This window comes from Falco rusticolus, chromosome 14 (assembly GCF_015220075.1).
Source record: "Falco rusticolus isolate bFalRus1 chromosome 14, bFalRus1.pri, whole genome shotgun sequence".
Lineage (NCBI taxonomy): Eukaryota > Metazoa > Chordata > Aves > Falconiformes > Falconidae > Falco > Falco rusticolus.
In genome coordinates, this window is record NC_051200.1 from 9,506,322 (window position 1) to 9,525,257 (window position 18,936).

General features: G+C 43.0%; 2 protein-coding genes and 1 long non-coding RNA gene across 3 annotated transcripts; 1 reads left to right on the forward strand and 2 right to left on the reverse strand.

Annotated features, from left to right (window-relative positions):
- Positions 1–950: 950 nt before the first annotated feature.
- Positions 951–3,561, forward strand: LOC119157427 (protein EOLA1-like). Its single transcript, XM_037408354.1, has 3 exons — positions 951–1,109; positions 1,471–1,754; positions 3,158–3,561. Exons 2-3 carry the CDS (start codon positions 1,502–1,504, stop codon positions 3,373–3,375), a joined length of 471 nt encoding a protein of 156 aa, XP_037264251.1. The 5' UTR covers positions 951–1,109; positions 1,471–1,501; the 3' UTR covers positions 3,376–3,561.
- LOC119157429 lies at positions 3,528–6,631 on the reverse strand. Its single transcript, XR_005107533.1, has 2 exons — positions 5,363–6,631; positions 3,528–4,758 (listed from the first exon to the last, which is right to left on the reverse strand). It is a non-coding gene; the product is annotated as an uncharacterized LOC119157429 (long non-coding RNA).
- Positions 6,632–6,892: 261 nt separating this feature from the next.
- On the reverse strand, positions 6,893–17,914 carry TMEM185A (transmembrane protein 185A). The gene is made up of 7 exons (XM_037408284.1): positions 17,737–17,914; positions 14,706–14,882; positions 13,630–13,837; positions 10,928–11,011; positions 10,115–10,291; positions 9,640–9,763; positions 6,893–7,986 (listed from the first exon to the last, which is right to left on the reverse strand). Exons 1-7 carry the CDS (start codon positions 17,772–17,774, stop codon positions 7,742–7,744), a joined length of 1,053 nt encoding a protein of 350 aa, XP_037264181.1. The 5' UTR covers positions 17,775–17,914; the 3' UTR covers positions 6,893–7,741.
- Positions 17,915–18,936: the final 1,022 nt, after the last annotated feature.

The window sequence follows — 18,936 nt, forward strand, 5'->3', positions numbered from 1 at the left end:
GGTCACTTTATTTGTCTGTGTTGGAAATGAACTCTGTTAAAACATGTCTTCACCAATGTAAAAATATGTATCGGTTATCTCATTAAAACTGAATAAATATAGTTAGACCATACATCTGTTTTACCCCCCTTTACCAAATCATCCTTTTCCATATCTCTGATTTTTATTGTGTTCACTAAGCCTTCACATATTGCTCCCTGCTGCCAGGGGTGGCCTACCAGGGATCACAAGGAGACTAGCACAGATGAAACCTCTGTTGTCAAACAATCGCTGAGCTGTTCAAAATATTTGTACTACAAAGTCGAGAAACTGACATGAAATTGACATTTCAAATGGCAACAGTATATACATGAGATTCTCCTCAATTAGTGGGGTTGAATGAAAAGCCTCAGGAAACTCTCAGAGGAGCTATTGGCCAAAGCAAGCAGGGAGGTAAAAAAACCACCGAGTTTTTGTGTGCCAAAAGGCTTTTGGTTACTTGCAGAGGCGTGAGGTCCTCCGGACACCCCTCCAACTGCGGGCACAAGCGCCATGCTGCAGCGGGGCAGGACATGCTGGACACCTGCTGCTGCCATCGCGCTCCCAGGCCCCTCACGGTGGGCCCCGGCGGCCAGGCCACCGCCAGCGCTAAGGCCCACGAGCAGCCGCGGCTGGGGGACCCCCAGCTCCCTTCTCCCCTCAGCAGCCCCCACAACACACCCGCGGCCCCGCGCTCCTCCGGGAGGCCTTCGCCAGGCCGTAACGGCCATCCCCGCTCCGCCGCGGTGGGCTGAGCGTGAGGTAGCCGCCCTTTCCGCGGGATAACCAGCGGGCACACGGGGAAAACACGCATGGCCGGGCGCCGGCCTCGCTCCCTCAGCCGCGCAGCCGGGCGCGCAACGCGGCCGACGCTCCCCTCACGGCGCCGCGCGCGGGGGGGCGCAGCGCGGGAATCCGGCCCCCCGCCGCGCGCCGCCCACAAGCAGCGGCAGCAGCAGCGGCAGCGGGGCCGCCCGTCCCGTCGCCCCGCCCCGGCGGTCCCCGTCACCCACCTTCCCCCCGCGGCACCGGAGGGGGGACGGCAGCGCGCCGCGCCAGCGGAGGAACGTGTGCGGAGTTGGCAGCGCCAGGTAAGGGGCGGCCGCGGGCCCTGCGGGGCCTCCGGGCGTGCGGGGCGGCCTAGCGCTCGCCGTGGAGGCGACGGTGGCCGTGGAGGATCGCGTCCCTGGGGGGGCCGGCCCCGGGCTACTCGCGGAGCCGCCAGCTTTTAATCCCCCGGCTCCCGAGCGCGGTGCCGCGGTGAGGGCAGGCGGCGGTGACGGGGCGCCATCCCGCCTCCGGGCGGCCGCGGCTGTGCGGGCGGCCTGGGCCCCGGCCGGGCGGCAGCGCAGCGGGCTCGTCGCCAGGGCGGCTGCTCGGGCAGGTCGGTGGGTTTGCCGTGGTCACAGACGCGTTTGTGAAGACTCATGTCAGGTTTCTGTTTGTTTGCAGGAAATAAAGGGGTTCCGATGCCAGGAGAACGATGCGATTTGGTTGCCTTTCCTTCCGACAGCCCTATGCAGGATTAGTCCTAAACAAAGTCAAAACAGTAGAGACTCGCTGGCGTCCTTTGCTAGCAGGCTACAAGAACTGCACCATTGCCATTCATATCGCTGTTAAGGACTGGGAGGATGAAACGTGGAGAGCAATTCTATTGAATAGATTTGGAATGACACCACAACAAGTGCAAGATTTGCTGGATAAAGGGGAAAGATTTGGCAGAGGAGTTATTGCAGGTAAGCAACCTTGGATTGTAGTTTCGAAGCAGGCTTTCAATCGGCTAACAGTTAAATATGCACCTGCGTTACAGTTACGCTTATCATAACATTGCTTTAACACTTACTCTGAAGGAATGGTGCCCAAGTGGTGACTGGAGGGCTATTTCGATTCTCACTGTAAGCTGAGGTCAGTGAGGGAACTTGTAAATACAATTTGTTCTTTTTCATTGTGTTGGAAATGTGAAGTATTTTTGACCTTTAGAATAAATAATTTTAGTCAGGCCTCAGTTTTTAAAATAAACTCACTCTACTAAAATGTTTAGTCCAACTCTAAAGTCTGTACAAGAAATAAAATTTGAGCTAACTCATCATGCAGTAAGATAGTATAACTATATAAGATAAAATAATAACTGCATATTATTTTGTTTCATGATAATAACTGTCAGTGCCAAATTTCTTGCATTTTGAGCTTAGGAACCCTTGCTGAAACTGTTTTTACAGTACTCAGTCAAGTGAAGTCATGGCATTGCAGTGTTTTGTATGTTTGACTATTAAATAAATCCTATTTTGGTTTAGCAAATGCTCCATTGCTCTTGTTACTTGAGCAATGAAGAAATCTGTTTCTGTAAGACAAAGTTAGTATGGTGTTCCTTTGCTTATCTTGTACTGAAATACAATGTATATTGCTGTACTGTATACTTACAAAGTTTTTATCCAGCACTTACTTTGTGCTCTTTCCTTGTACATGTCTTTTGTTACACCATCTGTCTTGCTTTCTCATTGGAATATTTTTAGCTATTCCTGTGCAACAAGTTTCTTCTATCAAATATACTGGAAAATTATTCTGGTTCTATAGTGCTGAACATTGTGAGGTACTAGGTAACATGCAGATTGTAACCTTGACATAAATTGTATGCCAAGTTGTGAAGTAGGTATCAAAGCTTCTTTGATCTTTAATGTTTTTAATTATTAAGCAATATAGAATTTCCATTTTGTGACAATAAAACGGTTCCAGAGAGCAGGAATTCCCAGATAGTTTAATGTTCTCAAAATGTTAGAATAGTGTCCTGATAAGAGCAGAGAGAGTTTTTTTTCATGAAGCTGTTTCAAGGCCAAATATAACTCAGCTGCTACCAAAACTCCCATCTTCTTAGGTGCAGGCTTCTTTTAACAGCACTCTGTATCATTGAGTTGTGATTACTATTAACTGCGTGCGTGCTTCACCTGTTCTTCACCAACCTAAGTTCAGCCACATAGGCCATACTCTGCAGTGAATGACACTGATCTGAGGTGTGCATGCTTCATACTGTGTTATTCTGGCAACAAATCAGCCTTTTCTGTATGTCCTCTGCAAAAATTACTTTTGAAAAGCTTCTCTGTAAGAGATCAAACAGCCAACTAATTTTAATTTTATAATACAGGATTAATTGACATTGGAGAGACATCACTATATCCGGAAAACTTACCTCCTGAAAAGATTCTGGAGCTGGAAAACAAAGCTGTCCTCAGTAACCTAGAACAGAAATACTTGACTGTTGTTTCAAATCCAAGATGGCTCCTGGAACCGATTCCTGCCAGAGGGGGAAAAGGTGTGTGGCAGGTGGACATCCCTGAAGAACTGATCCCTTCAGAAGCCTAGGTGTTACCCCTCACTATTATTTTTCCTGCGTAAATGCAAACTTGTCATTCAGAAGTCAGCATCTTGAAACCCAGTGAGTTGTTTAGGATTCCCTTCCAAAACTAATTGTTTGAAATAACAAATACATTTGAAGAACTGCTCTTTTGAGGCAGAATAAGATGTAATTTTTATGACCATTACTGGAAATTATTGGTTTAACAGATTTTTCCTGTATAAATTAACTCAAAGTAAATGCCATTTTTTTAAATAAATGGTTGATGTATTACATGCTGATTTAAAATGTGAGCAAATACAACCATATTATATGATGCATGCATCTCTGATTACATGAGGAAGAAAGAGTTTGTAGGAACCTCCAGAGAAAAAAAAACCAACCATGCTGCCATCATCACTATGACATGTCTCTCAACCCCCTCCTACCTGTACATTTGTGGGACCACCGAGAAAGAAGTCAGCCAAGATCAGGCCAGTTCTAGGGGCAGCTCAGTGGCGAAGATTTGCTGTACAAGGTTTCTGTGCATGGTGCACATTATGTGCTGTAAATGTAAAACTTCCAGAAAGGACCAGATTTTCCTCAGTCACAGATAAATACATTAGCTGTGCGTATGATGGGGGGAGCAGTCTGCAGTATATAGCTCTATGACGTGACATGCCTTACTACAAAGGCCTTTGTTAGAAAGGTCCTTGTACAAAATCAAAGGAAGTATTATAATACTTCTCATTTAAAATGAAAAACATCAGTAAGGTTTGAAAAATCTAATATTGAATTACAGACAAGTATGAAGAGTAACAAATAGAAGTCACTAACTATGGCGCTTCTAGAGTTTTCAGAATTCACAGCCTACAGGCATAGGCATGGCCATATAAACCCAGGGTGGAACAACTGGCAGAGGCTTTGTATTCAGGTAGTTTATTGGAGGACTTTGAATGTGCATAGTCCAAGGGAACAGTCTCCTAAAGAAAGCTGTGGAAGGTACACCTAGCATGCCCCGGGTAGGGGGTCCAAGAGCATTGCCTGCAGGTCTGCCATTTGGACCACAGGTGCATGCCAGGCAGTGGCAGTATGGTAGAGTTTGGCCCGCAGGTGGCCCAGACAGAGCAGCAGCTTCTACCAGCACAGCTGGAGAGGTGGGAGGTGTGGTCCTGGGTGCAGAGCTGTGCATGTTCTCCTCTGGACCTGCTGTGAATGCACTGCTCTCCTCCTCAGAAGTGGTTTCCCATGCAAGCTCAACGCCTGGTTTTCTTTTCTGGCAGCATGCATGCAACTCTGTGTCTGGTGAAAATTCTGCTGGTGTTTGATTTTTCTGGACCAAAGCTTCACTTACACTTTTTTAGCAGGTGTAGAAAATGTCTTCTAAAATGTGGGTTGTAGTAGAAGCAAAACTAAAAAATGCAAAGGAAAAGAGTTGCCACCGTCTTGAGACCAGAAACTACAAAGATACAAGAACTGAGAATCTTAATTGCAAGAGAGAAATATGGCTATCAAAAAGGACTATTGGGGCATTCTAAACCTGATATTCAGGCTGAATAAAATGGTGTGATAAGTAGTAACCAGTGGTTTTGCCACTTGATAGCAGAGAAGCACAGGATTTTCAAAAGCATACAAACTATTTCAGAAACCCAAAACCCATTACTTTTCAGCCACTTTAGCATGGAATGAACATATAGGTAACTATATGATGCTGACACGTACCTACTCAGCCTTCAGCAAATGCCACAAGAAAGTGTACATCTGTTACAACACCACACATAGCAAATACAGGGGGAAAAATCCCAATACAATGAGACCATCTTTTCATTTTATGTGTTCAAAGTAATTTGAAATAACTAACATACTTTATCAGCACTACTGTTCCTCAGAAACAAATGACAATCAGAACATTTGGTACCATCCTCATTTCATATGCAGTAAAGGCTTATTTCACTGGAACAGAAATCCATCCCACTAGAATATTCTGAGAGTTTGCACGTAGAGGATCCAACATACCTCCCTAGCTGTTTCTTCTGCTAGCAAGTCATTGTGTGAGCCATTTTAGAAAATGCCACAGCTTTCTGGTGAATCCATGCAGAGGGACACGATGAGTGAAGCTTTTCATGCTCTCACTTTCAAAAATGCTCAGGCATCCTCTCCTTGCTAGTACTTCCTCTGAACAATTCTTCGTGAATCACTACACACTTTCCGTTGTCACTCACCAAATGGACTCAAACTGACTGCTTTCAACAACATCCCAGAGGTTCTTTGGAAAGCTGAGGCACGTAGAGGCATTGCCTTTGCTACACCTCTCAGATGAATTCAGACACACTCCTGACCAGGGTTGCTTAGTCAAAGTTTGTAAAGAGCTTTCTTCTACCAGAGGTCCAAAGGCAGCACCACTAGCTGCTCCTTTGTCACATGCTAGACAAAGAGAAGTCATCAAGCCTGACAAATCAACTCCCTTGGCCAGAACAGAATCTCATGAAGTCTCCAATAAGGAAAGCTGTGTTGAAGTTATTTTTTTTAAACTTTTTCAAGTTTTTCAGCTGAACCCTAGCAGCTAGAATGTCCTGCCAGACAGCCAGCTGAAAGGAAGTGGCTAACTGAAAAACCCAAGGGAGAATTCTCAAAAATCACTGCGACACCCATGCTGCGCTGCCACGACATCACAGAGCAGTGTCCATTTCCTAGCAAAATAAATAGCACTTACTGGTTTTCATTTACAGGTTTGTTTTTGGGTTTTTTTGACTCAAAAGCCAAAAAATAGAACTGCAACAAAATTCTAAGTGTAGGACAGGACAGGGCTGTGGCTTCAGCTCGTAGCTGGTCCACAGGGAGAAAGAGGAAGTTCTGCAGCATTAGGAATGAAAGTGCCACCTGTCTGGAGTTTTTCGGGCACTTGCCCTTCACACATGCAGAAATATCCATATATTCTTTGCTCTCATTGCCATGCTAACACTAAAGAAACACAACCCGTGGTATTTAAGCTGCCTAAACTGTGCAGCTGCAAGGATGTGGGAATATCAGACACTGGAGCACCTCTGCTGTGAAGACAGGCTGGGAGAGCTGGGGTGGTTCAGCCTGGAGAAGAGAAGGCTCCAGGGAGACCTTAGAGCAGCCTGCCAGTACATAAAGGGGGCGATGAGAGAGCTGGGGAGGGGCTGTTTACAAGGGCCTGCAGTGATAGCACAAGGGGCAATGGCTTTAAACTGAAAGGGGGTAGATTTAGATGAGCTATGAGGAAGAAATTCTTCACTGTGGGGGCGGTGAGTGACTGGCACAGGTTGCCCAGAGCAGCTGTGGATGCCCCATCCCTGGCAGTGTTCAAGGCCAGGCTGGATGGGGCTTGGAGCAACCTGGGCTTGTGGGAGGGGTCCCTGCCCATGGCAGGGGAGTAGAACTAGTTGGTCTTTAAGGTCCCTTCCAACCCAAACCATTCTACGATCTGTTTTTATAGGCTGCTGGAATATAAGTTTTAAAGACTAAATGTCTCAAAAGCACATGGAAGTCATTCTTCAAACAAGAAAATGCTATACCAGTAAGTTCCTACCTTGAAAAGTTTAATCATTTACACCAACACAAAGTTGGTAATGAAGACCAAGCTATGATATTTATACCAGCTAACTTGACAGCTGTAAAACCTACAACTAATGTTTCTGGCATAGACTGCATGCACAATGCAAGAAGGAACAGCTTATTAAACAGCCAGTCTAATGGGAGAACAGTGTACATGCTGCTCAAGAAGCATTAAAACATGAGACTGGAAAAGCAACAAAAGCAACATTTAACTCCCAAGCCAGTGCAAAAATTGAAATACTTACATGAAAATTTACATAGCTAACTCAAAAACATCATGTAAGTTGCTATACATTCTACTTTCCCCCTCAAAAAGCTTTCCAGTTTTTCCCGAGAAGTGCAACACACCTGTGCCTCTGTGGTTAAGCCAATGATTGTGGCTGAACAGAAAAAGAACGGGTACTATGCTAAGGCATCCCCCCCAAAGCATTTAAAACAGACATGGAAATCAAACATATATTTAGGATCTAAAAGACACCTGGAATAGCATAGGCATTTCATACAGGGTTTTTAAAAAAATACTTTTAGATAATACTTACACTGTACACAACAAGACTTTTGGACAATATATTACACTGCTAAAATGTTCATATAAATACTATACAGGCAAGCATGCAACCAACCCATTAGGAAGGTTCACATATTAGACCACTATGTATCTCTGGAAAAGCTCTCAGATTATCTTCAAGATCTCTGATTTGTATAATCCAAGCCACTGATTCAGCAATACCTATTTTAAAGTAATTGGGACAAGGCATGAGATGAAATATATTTGTCTGCTGATTCCCAGTTCAAGTTTAATACGCTACTGTCATCTTAATCTGGCATATCAATGTTTAACTTGGGAGGTGGAATCACATATTTTCCAGGACTCTGTGTAATGACCACTCCAGTCTTTTTTCGAAACATTGGTGCAATTTTTGGTGGTTCAGGCAGTGGCGTTTCTTCTGTATCCTCATTATCCTCATGATGAAGATCATAAGAAATATTTCCATACTCTCGTAAGAATGGGAAAATTTCAAGCAGGAACTGGCAAAAGTCTTTGCGAATTCCAAACCACCCTAGAAAAAAAATGATAAAATACTAATTTCACATTACTGCAGAACAGAATGAAAATTTCTGTAGTCTGCCTACATAATCTTGTTTAAGTTCTCTTGATTGTTTGCATATGAATATAAAACTTGTTAGTGCTGCTTTTCAGTGCATTACTTAACACCTATCATAATATCATAGTTCAGTTTACATACAGATGTACAGAGAACATATACATGCATTTGTATGCCTCTGCACATGTCTGCACATGTGTGTATATCCGTACGTAGAAGTTACCAGCTATACTACCACAGCAAGAATACATTTCATTTCACATGTTAAGAAGTGTCAGTTCACATCAGTACACAGAGGAAGAAAACAAAAGACTCTGCACGTCAATTCAAAGCAATCAGTGCCACATGGGAATTACCAACCACATGTTGGTATTACCTGCGCTAGATTAGGAAACAATACACATTCTGTGTTTGTCATATACTTTGCTATATGCAAAGACTTGAAAGAGAACATTTAAGTAAGTGGCACTCATAATTCAGAGATGGCACAGATTAGCCAATACCAAAGGTCAGTGTTAAAAGGAACAGCCTGCCCAAGTCAATTCTTTCACACTGAACAAAAGCAAATTATTAAGCATTTGCCAGGAAATATCCCATACAATCCCATCTTTTTGCAGAGATTACACTTCATGGCCAACTGGTGTATTTTGCTTAGCACTTTGTAAAGGTGGATTTTCACACAAGCGTTCTGAGGCTCACTTTAGGGGAAGAGTCTTTTTAAAAAAATTACATAAATATTTATTAACCCTACAGAAGATAAAATGACACGTGGCTTTCCAAAAGACTCATTTGGCCATACATTTTCAAAGGCATGAAATTAAAAAAACCAACCAGTAACAATTTTCCATACAGTAACAATATAAAATGTATGGAGATAAGCTCAGTCATGACCAAAGAAAGAAACTCTCAATATACTTCACAATCACACCAAAACTGAAGTGAGTTTATATAACAAACATCACAGTTGTTTCCTTTCAAGTGTGAAAAATCCTAACACATTTTATTGTCTTGTCAACAAGGAACATAACTGCAACGTGGATGGCAAAAGCTACTCATCTGCACTGATTCAGTAATGTTAGATGGCTGAAAGTACGAACACTGCTGTCAGCAGTACTAGCTGTGGTGCAGATAAAGCCTAGTAAATCTACACTGGCCACTCAGGCAACTGAAGGTGCAAGTAAGCACAGAGTAACAGAGCACTATTTGGCCAAAAAGAAAAGAGAATACTAGTTCAGGCTACTAGGACAAATGCTAATTAAAAATAATACGTGCTACACTATTTCCAGAACCCAGAGTAGAAAGATCCAGTCACGTCCCGCAAGAATGAAACCCATGGAAATAAGGAAGGATAAAAGGCTAAAGTTACAACTAAATCCCATTGAGATTTCGAGTTGAGTTCAAGCAAAAGTTATGCTTTTATAAGTAAAAGAAAGCAAGACACACTATAAACACTGAAAACTTAGTAAAATCACCTGAAAACAACAGTAAGACATCTGAATGTTTTCATGAAAGAATTTACAAAAAAATCCCTTTTTGAAAATACAAGGCTTAAATGTATTTTAGTAAGATTTGAGTTTCAGTCTGTTTCTACAATTTTAAAATACTTACAGTGATTTCCTCCTTTTTGTCCAAATGTTGTTGCCATTAAAGTTATGAGTGAAAGCCAGAGAGGAACAAATATGGGTATAAAAGAAAAAGAATTATGCCCATCCAGTCTGTGCACTAGTAAGATCTAAATTGTAAAAAAAATTAGTGTCAGTTTAATTGCAACACCACTTTCATGCTTCTTAAAACATATGCTTATCTCAGATCTTTAAGTTCACACATCTGTGAAAACAGCCTCCACAGAAACATGTAGTTAGTTCCAATGAGATGTATATTTTGCTCAAAAAAAACCCCAAAACAACAAACCACTTTAAAGAAACAGAGAATTCTTGGTTTTCTTTCATATTTGTTGTTAATATTTTATTCCAAAACAAAAAGTAGTATTCTTATTTTTTTAAGTTCAAAGACAGACAGAGCAGCATTCATTACTCACTGAAAAAAGAACAAGATACATAAAACTCATGATGCTTTTTCCTACCTCAAATGTGAGCAGTGGAACTACAATTGTCATCCAGCTGACAGCCATCGTTATGTGTGTCCTCCTTTGCTCAGCAATCACATCCATAGAGCGCAAGAACAGAACAGACCATACAATGTAATAGAGCACTACTAGACACAGAAAGGACATCAAGATCCACAGTGGAACACAAACAACCTGAAAGAAGAAGAAATGAACTGCTTTTCCCCCTGACAGCAATACATTTTTATCAGTAACATTTGTTTCAGGTGTGGGATTTTTAAAGAAAAAAAGTTCACATATTAAATCTAAACAAGAAGAAGGATTTTAAGTGCAATGCTCTTTAATACAATCTCTACCAGAAAACCAGTGTGCACTGTTATGACCCGTATCAGCTCACTGGGGTTCCTCAGCTTTGTAAATGCCATCAAGCTGAAACAATTTAAAATTATCATAGAACGACTTGGGTTGGAAGGGACCTTAAAGGTCACCTAGTTCCAGCTCCCCTGCCATGGGCCACCAGCCCAGGTTGCTCCAAGCCCCATCCAGCCTGGCCTTGGACACTGCCAGGGATGGGGCACCCACAGCTGCTCTGGGCAACCTGTGCCAGTGCCTCACCACCCTCGCAGTAAAGAATTTCTTCCCAATACCTAATCCAAATCTCCCCTCTTTCAGTTTAAAGCCATTGCCCCTTGTCCTATCACTGCATGCCCTTATAAAAAGTCCCTTGTAAAAAGGATGGACTCCAGTCATACATTGACTGTTCACTATAGTAAATATCTTTAGGAAATTCAGCATTTAAACAAGGGTAAGAAGAAAACACTTGTTACATACAAGCCACGGCCATCTGATGATCTCATCTAGTCTGAGTGCAATAAATATGAACTGTAGAATATTGACTGAACACAAGATTTCGAGCTAGAAAAAGAAAATACATTAGTTAACTCTTAGCATGATAAAGCTGTTTCCAACATAAGCAAAGAATCTGTCAAAGGACTTTTCTGACTCCATGCTTATCACTGCAATATGGAACATCATCTGCATTTAAATTAGTTATCACTAAGCATCCCTAAATTTGAAGGCTGTGATCCCAATAGGGTAAATGTAGAGGCAGCTGCCTCTTGAAGAAAGGCTTTCCTGATATTAAAAAAAAAACAACCAAAAACCAACAAAACATAAAATAGAATCACTATCTGCAACACTTATTAGCATGATTACAGGAATAAGAAAAGCCTAACTGAACAGACTGGAAAAAAAAAAAAAAGATTTAAAGTCCCAGCTCAACCTGGAGGGAAGGAAAAATACATAGAATAGTGGAAGATGACACCAGATTCAATCATTTACTGTATAATTCAGAGATCTTTTAAATTACACTAAAGACACTTGGGTTTTGAGGCAATACAATAAAGCAATACTTCCCATTAAAAATGTTAATGGAAGACTTATGCATGTCCTTCTTGCCACTATGAGAACTAACCCAAAATTATACTGGGGAAAAAAAAATCAAGTTTGTGTCTACTTGAACGAAGTAAAACAATGTAACACCAGCAGACCCAGCAAGAATCTGTTTCTAAAGTTTATGGGCAACCCTACATGGGTAGAAATTTCAAAGATCAGAGAATTATTATCTGAAAGGCTAAGTGAAGCTTGAATGTAAGTTAGAAACATCTTCCGTTTTAAAAAAAACCCATATAGTTATGTAAGGCATCTTTGAAATGTAATATTTCTCAGAAGACAGACAGTATGTGCTACTTTTCACTAGCATATGATTGTTAGTGTGTACTGTGATCTGTTTGAAAAATGCCTTTGAAACTCACAGTATAATGAGTTGAGTCAAAAATCCAACAGGCAGCAGGTACTGCCTACTTCAGAGACTGCACTGAAATCTTCACTGTTGAAGTACAGGTAGCTTTAATAACACTGGAAAATTACACTTAAAATAATTTTGTACCACTGGCTTTCTCAAAAGAATAGGCCAGCAAACCCCACACTCAAGCATAAGACCAAGCAACCTGAAAACTGCAGGAGTACATAAAGAGAAAAAAAATAAAAAAATTGGAGGATCTATTACTATAAATAATTTTTAGAACCAAGTTAACATTTGAGCTATATATGGCAAGTGCATGTACATTAGGAGTGGCTGGTCTCACAATTTAATGAATTAAATATGACTTAAATAAATGGTGCTTTGTTGACTATAAATATAGCACAACACACAAAAGAAAGCTTTTTCTGAGCCCCCATGATACACAGACAAAACACCAGTATGTACATACTTATCACCTAATCAGTTTCAGAATAGGAAGAAGCAGACAATATAATTCAGATTAAATAATTATGAAAATAATAGATTAACAACTACTTTGATTACTTATGCCAAAAATTAATATCCTGGATTAAAGACTGGCCCCTCTTATGTTTCTAGCAAATGAAACAAATAATGAAATCTTCCCAGACTAAAAAGAACAGTAAATAGAACAGCATTAAATGAAGATGACAAAATAGTGAAAATAAGAGTTGACAGTTAACTGCATTAAGTTATTTTCTTTGAGACAGCTGTTGCCTTTTAGGGGTGAGGGGGTTTCATATTTTTTTTCTGCTGGTACTTAGCAGCTGTGCAGTCAACTGCAAATCAATGGGTAATCAAGCATCATCCAGTAGAAGGCAAGTACTTCCACACAAATTTGACTTTTAGGAATGGTTAAACATGACTAGAACTCTGCAAAATGAAAGGCTATTGGCAACATTTTTAAATCAACAATTTAAAGTATCAGTTTACCAGCCATCCTAACTATCACCTGCCAAAAATGTTTCTCTCTAGAGATAAATTCAGCATATGATAACATTAGAAAAATATTCCCTTGAAATTAAAACAACTGAAAAAGCTGAACCTTATCTAAAAAATCTGATTTTTAATTGTCATGGAGTAGTTTGAGGTCATATAAAAAAATCCTTAAAAAGAACAATTCAATAAGAACTCTAAAGTTACTGCAAAATGCCACAACTGTGGGAAGATCTTGAGAATCCTTGTGAAGTTCTTCCCAAATCAAAAGGAGTGAGTTCGGCAAGAAGACAGAGGAAGAAAATAAAATCCTACCTGTTTATGTCTACCATCTGCATTCCCAAATTAAAGTTTAAGCACACAGACTGAGATAGTAAGAAGTTTTCAACTCTAATTATCTAGGGCTCTGGAAGTTCAGTTCTCCTAGGAACAGTTCTTACTATCAGTAGAATTTTCTTAAGAACCCTCCATTTTAGTGTCTAGTATTAGTCCATATCGCAGAGTTTGTGGTGAGTTCTTTTAACACACAATAAGAAAAAAAGGCAGGTTTAAAACATGCTGCAATTTGGTAGTTGAAAAAACTAGAAAAATTATGTTCTTCCCGATCCTGATTTTTCATGCACATTTGCAGGTCAGTGCAAACAATTAATTCAATTGATGCAGTCATCCATATCATGCTTTACGGAGAGATTAACTGTAACGGAACTGATAGAGTTTCACATTTCCACAAGTTTTACACATAACAAAGCGTTACCTCCAGGGACCTGTCATGTCGGAATCCCCACACACAAGCTGCAACTGACACTGGAGATACAAAGAATAATGGCATGAAGACCAGAAGCCAGAAATGGGTTCCTCTTTCAATCCTGTCACACACCAGAACTTCAAACATCAGCAGTAGCAGGTGGATGCCTACTGCAATTAACATAGCTTTGAACTCCACACAGGTTTCTCCTTCTGCTCTAATGAGAGGATAAGGAAGCATTCAGTTTACGTGTCAATAAAAGAGCACACTATCCTGCAAACGTCCCAAGACACTTTGTTAAAAATCATTATGTTTCAGGTATTAACACTTGTTTTTAATAAATATACACATTATGCCCAAATAGCCACTATTGAACTACACTCTTGATGACGTAACAGGATTTCATGCCCATAAAGCTGCACATTTAAAGTATTTTACCCAACTTCGAAAAAAATAAAAAGGAATTTACAGAATTTATTCCCACAAACATCTTACTTTGCAAATGTTACACATTTACCTATATTAGTGTATTATACTACTTGAATTTTTCTTATAAAACTGAAACTAAAGCCTGACAAAGTTCTCAGTGCTGACAGCATGTTCAAGAATCGATGAATATTCATACGTATGTTCACTAAGGTTATAGGCGCACCAAGGAGAAAAAATAAAATAAAATCAATATTCTTCAGGCTGATCTATACATTTCAGGAAACCGACTTAGAAAATAATCTAGTTATATACAGTAGATTCCTAGTGCATATGAAGATACATATTTCTCTATGGCTTATACTGAAGCAAAGAATTCCTAGCATTCTAACAGAAAAGTGGAAAAAGTCACTCCATGGAAGTTTTAGCTTCCCACAGACAGCAGTGTTGAAGCTTGCGATAAACTAGGAGTAAGACCTCCCTAGCTGAATAAAGCTGTTTGCATACACCGTAGGTTATGGTAATTATTTAAAATACACTGAAAACAAACCTTCTGGATACTCTATCTTATGTTGTTAAAAAAATATTTATGAATTTGATACAGTATGGGAAACATATTATGTTCCCTCCGTTTTGCAAAATAATTAACCTCAACTTACCGATACTGTGGGTTTCGGGCCCACACTCCTGTTCCCACCGAGGCACCAATAATCACCATTAACTTCCACAGCCATATTGGAGCAAATACAGCCCAGTAACTCCATTGAATTTTGTCATCCAGCCGTAGAGAGAGCAACACAGAAAAAAGCAGCAGGCAGGCATAAATAAGGAATTTACTATTAAACAAAACAAAAGAAAAGTCAGAAATTGAAGCAGGCAATACAAACTCTGTAAAGAACAAGAAAATCAGTCATAGCTGAAATTTAATCAGAAAACGTCTGTCAAACTTCTTCGCAAAGAATCAAATCAGTTCTGAAGAGTCAAATATTTCATCATAAATATAGCATAAGTCATCTCTTTCACTTATAAAACCATTGCTTCAAGGGAACACTTCAAAAGCATTCTTGTATGACAAACTTAATGAATGGACATCTATAAATAGTTCCCTCCCACAAGGATCCAGTCAGGAGCTGTATTATTAGAGGCTCAGAAATATACCAGTTGTACATGTTTTTAGATGTGTTCTTTCATACAAATCAAATGAGATAGTTTTGAATGTCAAAACCTAAGTTACATAATTCATGTAATTTTATCCACACTAATTTTAACTAAAGATTAAAAAATATAGCATACTGTAATAAGGCAGACTCCAGAGATTTTTTTTAAGATTATTTTTATATTCTATTTTAAAAAGCAACACTATATGGGAAAAAAAGGTTAAACTTTTAAGTTACTGATTAGGGAGTGAAGTTTTTAACTGGAATAGGGAGGATGGTGCTTACAAGTTTAATATAGTTATGTTGATACATTTTATCATCTAGTCAACCTAAGTATGAGTAAATGTATCTGCAACACTTGAGAGCAGTGGCACAGCAACTGTACCACCACAAATCAGACACAATAATTACATAGTACTTCATTTCCTCTCCTGTGAACACAGGCTGAGAGAGTTGGGGTTGTTCAACCTAGAGAAGGCTCCGCGGAGACCTTATAGAAGCTTCTCAATGCTTATAGAGGGCTTATAAGAAAGGGGACAGACATTTTAGAAGGGCCTGCAGCAACAGGAAATGGGTAATTGTTTTAGACTAAAAGAGGGTAGATTTAGATGAGCTATTAGGAAGAAATTCTTCACTGACAGGGTGGTGAGACACTGGCACGGGTTGCCCAGAGCAGCTGTGGGTGCCCCATCCCTGGCAGTGTCCAAGGCCAGGCTGGATGGGGCTTTGGGCAACCTGGGCTGGGGGGAGGGGTCCCTGCCCATGGCAGGGGGCTGGAACTAGATGGTCTTTAAAATCCTTTCCAACCCAAACCATTTTACATTTCTATTATCATCTCCCCACATTACAGGAATGGAAAAAGCCCCCCACCCATTCACTGGAGGCTCACAGACTGCTTTATAAAACACGTAATTAGGCTTCAATACCACTTCAGTGAAGTAATTACATGTATTTTAAAACACTGATAACCTAAGGAACAGAGTAAAGCAGCAATAGTCAGGAATACTACACCCTTTCTCCAACAGCACAACAAACTACTCACTTTCACTCTCATCAAATGCAAAACATTAATTGGATCAGCACTGCCTTGTTTAGATATCAAGCTGCTTTGTCTCTATCCTGAACAAGTGTCTAGCTGCTCCTTTAAAATGAAAGTGCAGTTTATTGTGTCAGCATCTCCTTGCATGTTTGATGAAACTACCTCAGGATGGGATGATACAAAACAATCTCTCTTCGTAGCAACAGATATCCCTAAGCTTCCTAAGGTATTCATACTTTTGCCAACATTCAATATTTGTTTAATTTGTAGTTTCCCTGGCTCTTCCATAAACACAGGGGTAAAATGCCACATAGTAAAATACCACTGCTCCCTGAGCATTCCAGTAAACATCAAAACATTCAAGATTAAGCTATCTGCACAAGTGCAGCATTCAGCTTGCTCATTCATCACGTAGAGACCATCCAAATCAGCTGCAAGCATCGCTTAGCAATAACAAAACTTTATAAGCTTCTGGAACTTCTGTTGCTACTTTTCCATGACTTCCAACCACGCACATGGAAACTGTTTATTTCAGCCTCTCTGCAACAATGCATTTCCTGAAGCACTGCTTGCCCTTCTGTTTGTCTAAACAACCGATTGAACACAGCTTTTTGTAATTGCAGTCATGTAAGGCTTCTTTCAAGAGCAAGACTTTTCCAGGACTCTCAGTACTTCATGTCACCCCGCACAAGTTACTTGCAGGCCTTTATTTGGTGGTCTTAAAAAGCCTGGTAACTGCAAAGCCGGTGGAATCGAACTCATTTGCTCAGCTTCCTTAAAAGCTCCAGTATCCGTACTTGCTCGGCAAGACGGCAGAAGCCCACGTTGGAGTGACTGTTGCCTTGTTCATTTTAGGAGAGCCCAGAGCTCGCTCTGAACAAAGGCGGCCCATCAGTATCTTTAAGCACGGTGCCTTCGCACCTGCAAAACCTGAGCCGTTACCGTATGTCAGACGCCGGTTCTAGAGCACGAGGTTGCTCAGCTTTCTAGCAGAAAGCTTCATACCCCGGGTCATCCGGTTGAAACGTTCAAAAATCTGACGGAGACTTTGGAGGAACGTAGGAAAGTTACATAGTAAAACGGAAGAGCAAAGGAGCGGGACGTGGCCTGCCGCCCCGGTGAGGGCCGCCCGCGCTTGCAGCCGCCCCGGGCACGGCAGGGAGCAGGGACCGACCGCCCGCCCCGCCGCTCCGGGCCACACGCACCGGCGCCCTCCGCCGGGACCGCGCTGCCGAGGCCGGTCCCCGCCCCGGCCGACCCACCGCGCCGCGGCCCCGCAGCGAGCGGCTGTGCCGGGCCTGGCGCTGCTTCCCCACCGGCCTCAGCCCGGGCCGCTCCGCGCCGCCGCTTCCGGACGCGCTCCGCCCGCCGAGCGTAGCGCTCCGCCGCGGCCGGGCCAGGTGCCGCTCCGCCACCGCGCACAGCCCAACAACGGCCACCGAGCGGACCCCGCGCAAGCGGCGCGGCCCGGGGCCGCCCGTTCAGCGCCCTCACCTGGGGTTGAAATCTTGGAACAGGCCGCGCAGGTTCATCGCGGCGCGACCCTCCGCCCCCGCCGCACTCTACCAGGCGCGCATAGCGCGGCCGCCGCCACCGGAGCCGGGCCTGGCCTCGCCACCGCTCCGCCCCCGCCGGAACCGGGCAGCCCCGCGCATGCGCGCCGCCCGCCAGGCCGCGAGGCGCCGTTCCCCCGCCGGGCAGCGGGCCGCCGCACCGGGCCCACGGGCGCGCGCTGACACGCCGCGCGTGCGCGCGTCGCAGGGCGGAAGCGCCGGCAGCGGCCGGGCCGGGCCGGGGGGAGGCGGGGGGCGCCCGTCCCCTGTCTGGGACCCTGCCCGGGCCCGGCAGGCCGTTCCCCACCGGGAGAAGGGAGGGGTCGGGGGCGCCGTGGCCGTGGGGGCATGTCGCGGTGTGCGTATGGTGCTTAGGGAACAGCTCTGCGGAAAGTTGTCACAATCCAGCACTCGCTAAGAAACTTTTAAAGTATATATTAAAAAATAAAAAGCAAGTTGGCTTCATTTTGGGAAATCAGCATGGCCTGTTTCAGCTTACACCTAAAAAAGTTTTTTTATGGACTAGCACAATTCCACAGCTGTTACTGGAGAAAAAAAACAAAAACAAACAAAAAAACCCCCAAAACCTTAACCCATACAGTTTGTCAGAGTGCACGGTGAAGAATGGTGTTTCCATCCAGTTCCTTCAGTGGAGTTGAATTTGCGTTGACTTGCTTTGTGTTCCGGCTGTCAGAGCCTGGCTGGGGGGGGACAGGCCCGTGGGCAATGGCACACAGCCGGGAGGAGCGGCTCATACCCCAGAGGCTGCGCTGCCATTCAGCAAGGCCTGGACAGGAACCTCATGAAGTTCCACAAAGGCCAGTGTAAAGTCCTGCACCTGGGGAGGGACAGCCCCATGTACCAGTAAGGCCAGGTGTTGACCTGCTGGGAGGCAGCTCTGCTGAGAAGGACCTGGGAGTCCTGGTGGTCCGCAAGTTGCCCATGGGCCAGCAGTGTGCCTGTGTGGCCACAAAGGCCCATGGGACCCTGTGGAACATTGGGAGGTGCATGGCCAGCAGATCCAGGGAGGTGGTCCTGCCCCTCTGCTCTGCCCTGGTGAGGCCACATCCGGAGTGCTGGGTCCAGTTCTGGGCTCCCCAGTTCAAGAGGGCCAGGGAACTGCTGGAGAGGGTCCAGTGGA

Excerpts from the sequence above, each read along its gene's own strand:
- TMEM185A (XM_037408284.1), bottom strand. The coding sequence starts at position 17,774 with ATGAACCTGCGCGGCCTGTTCCAAGATTTCAACCCCAG. Across the intron at positions 11,012-13,629 it reads GACATGACAGGTCCCTGGAG|CTCGAAATCTTGTGTTCAGT; the intron begins GTAACGCTTTGT and ends TTCTTTTTCTAG. Across the intron at positions 10,292-10,927 it reads TCATCAGATGGCCGTGGCTT|GTTGTTTGTGTTCCACTGTG; the intron begins GTATGTAACAAG and ends TTCTTCTTTCAG.
- LOC119157427 (XM_037408354.1), top strand. The coding sequence starts at position 1,502 with ATGCGATTTGGTTGCCTTTCCTTCCGACAGCCCTATGCAGGATTAGTC. Across the intron at positions 1,755-3,157 it reads TGGCAGAGGAGTTATTGCAG|GATTAATTGACATTGGAGAG; the intron begins GTAAGCAACCTT and ends TTTATAATACAG.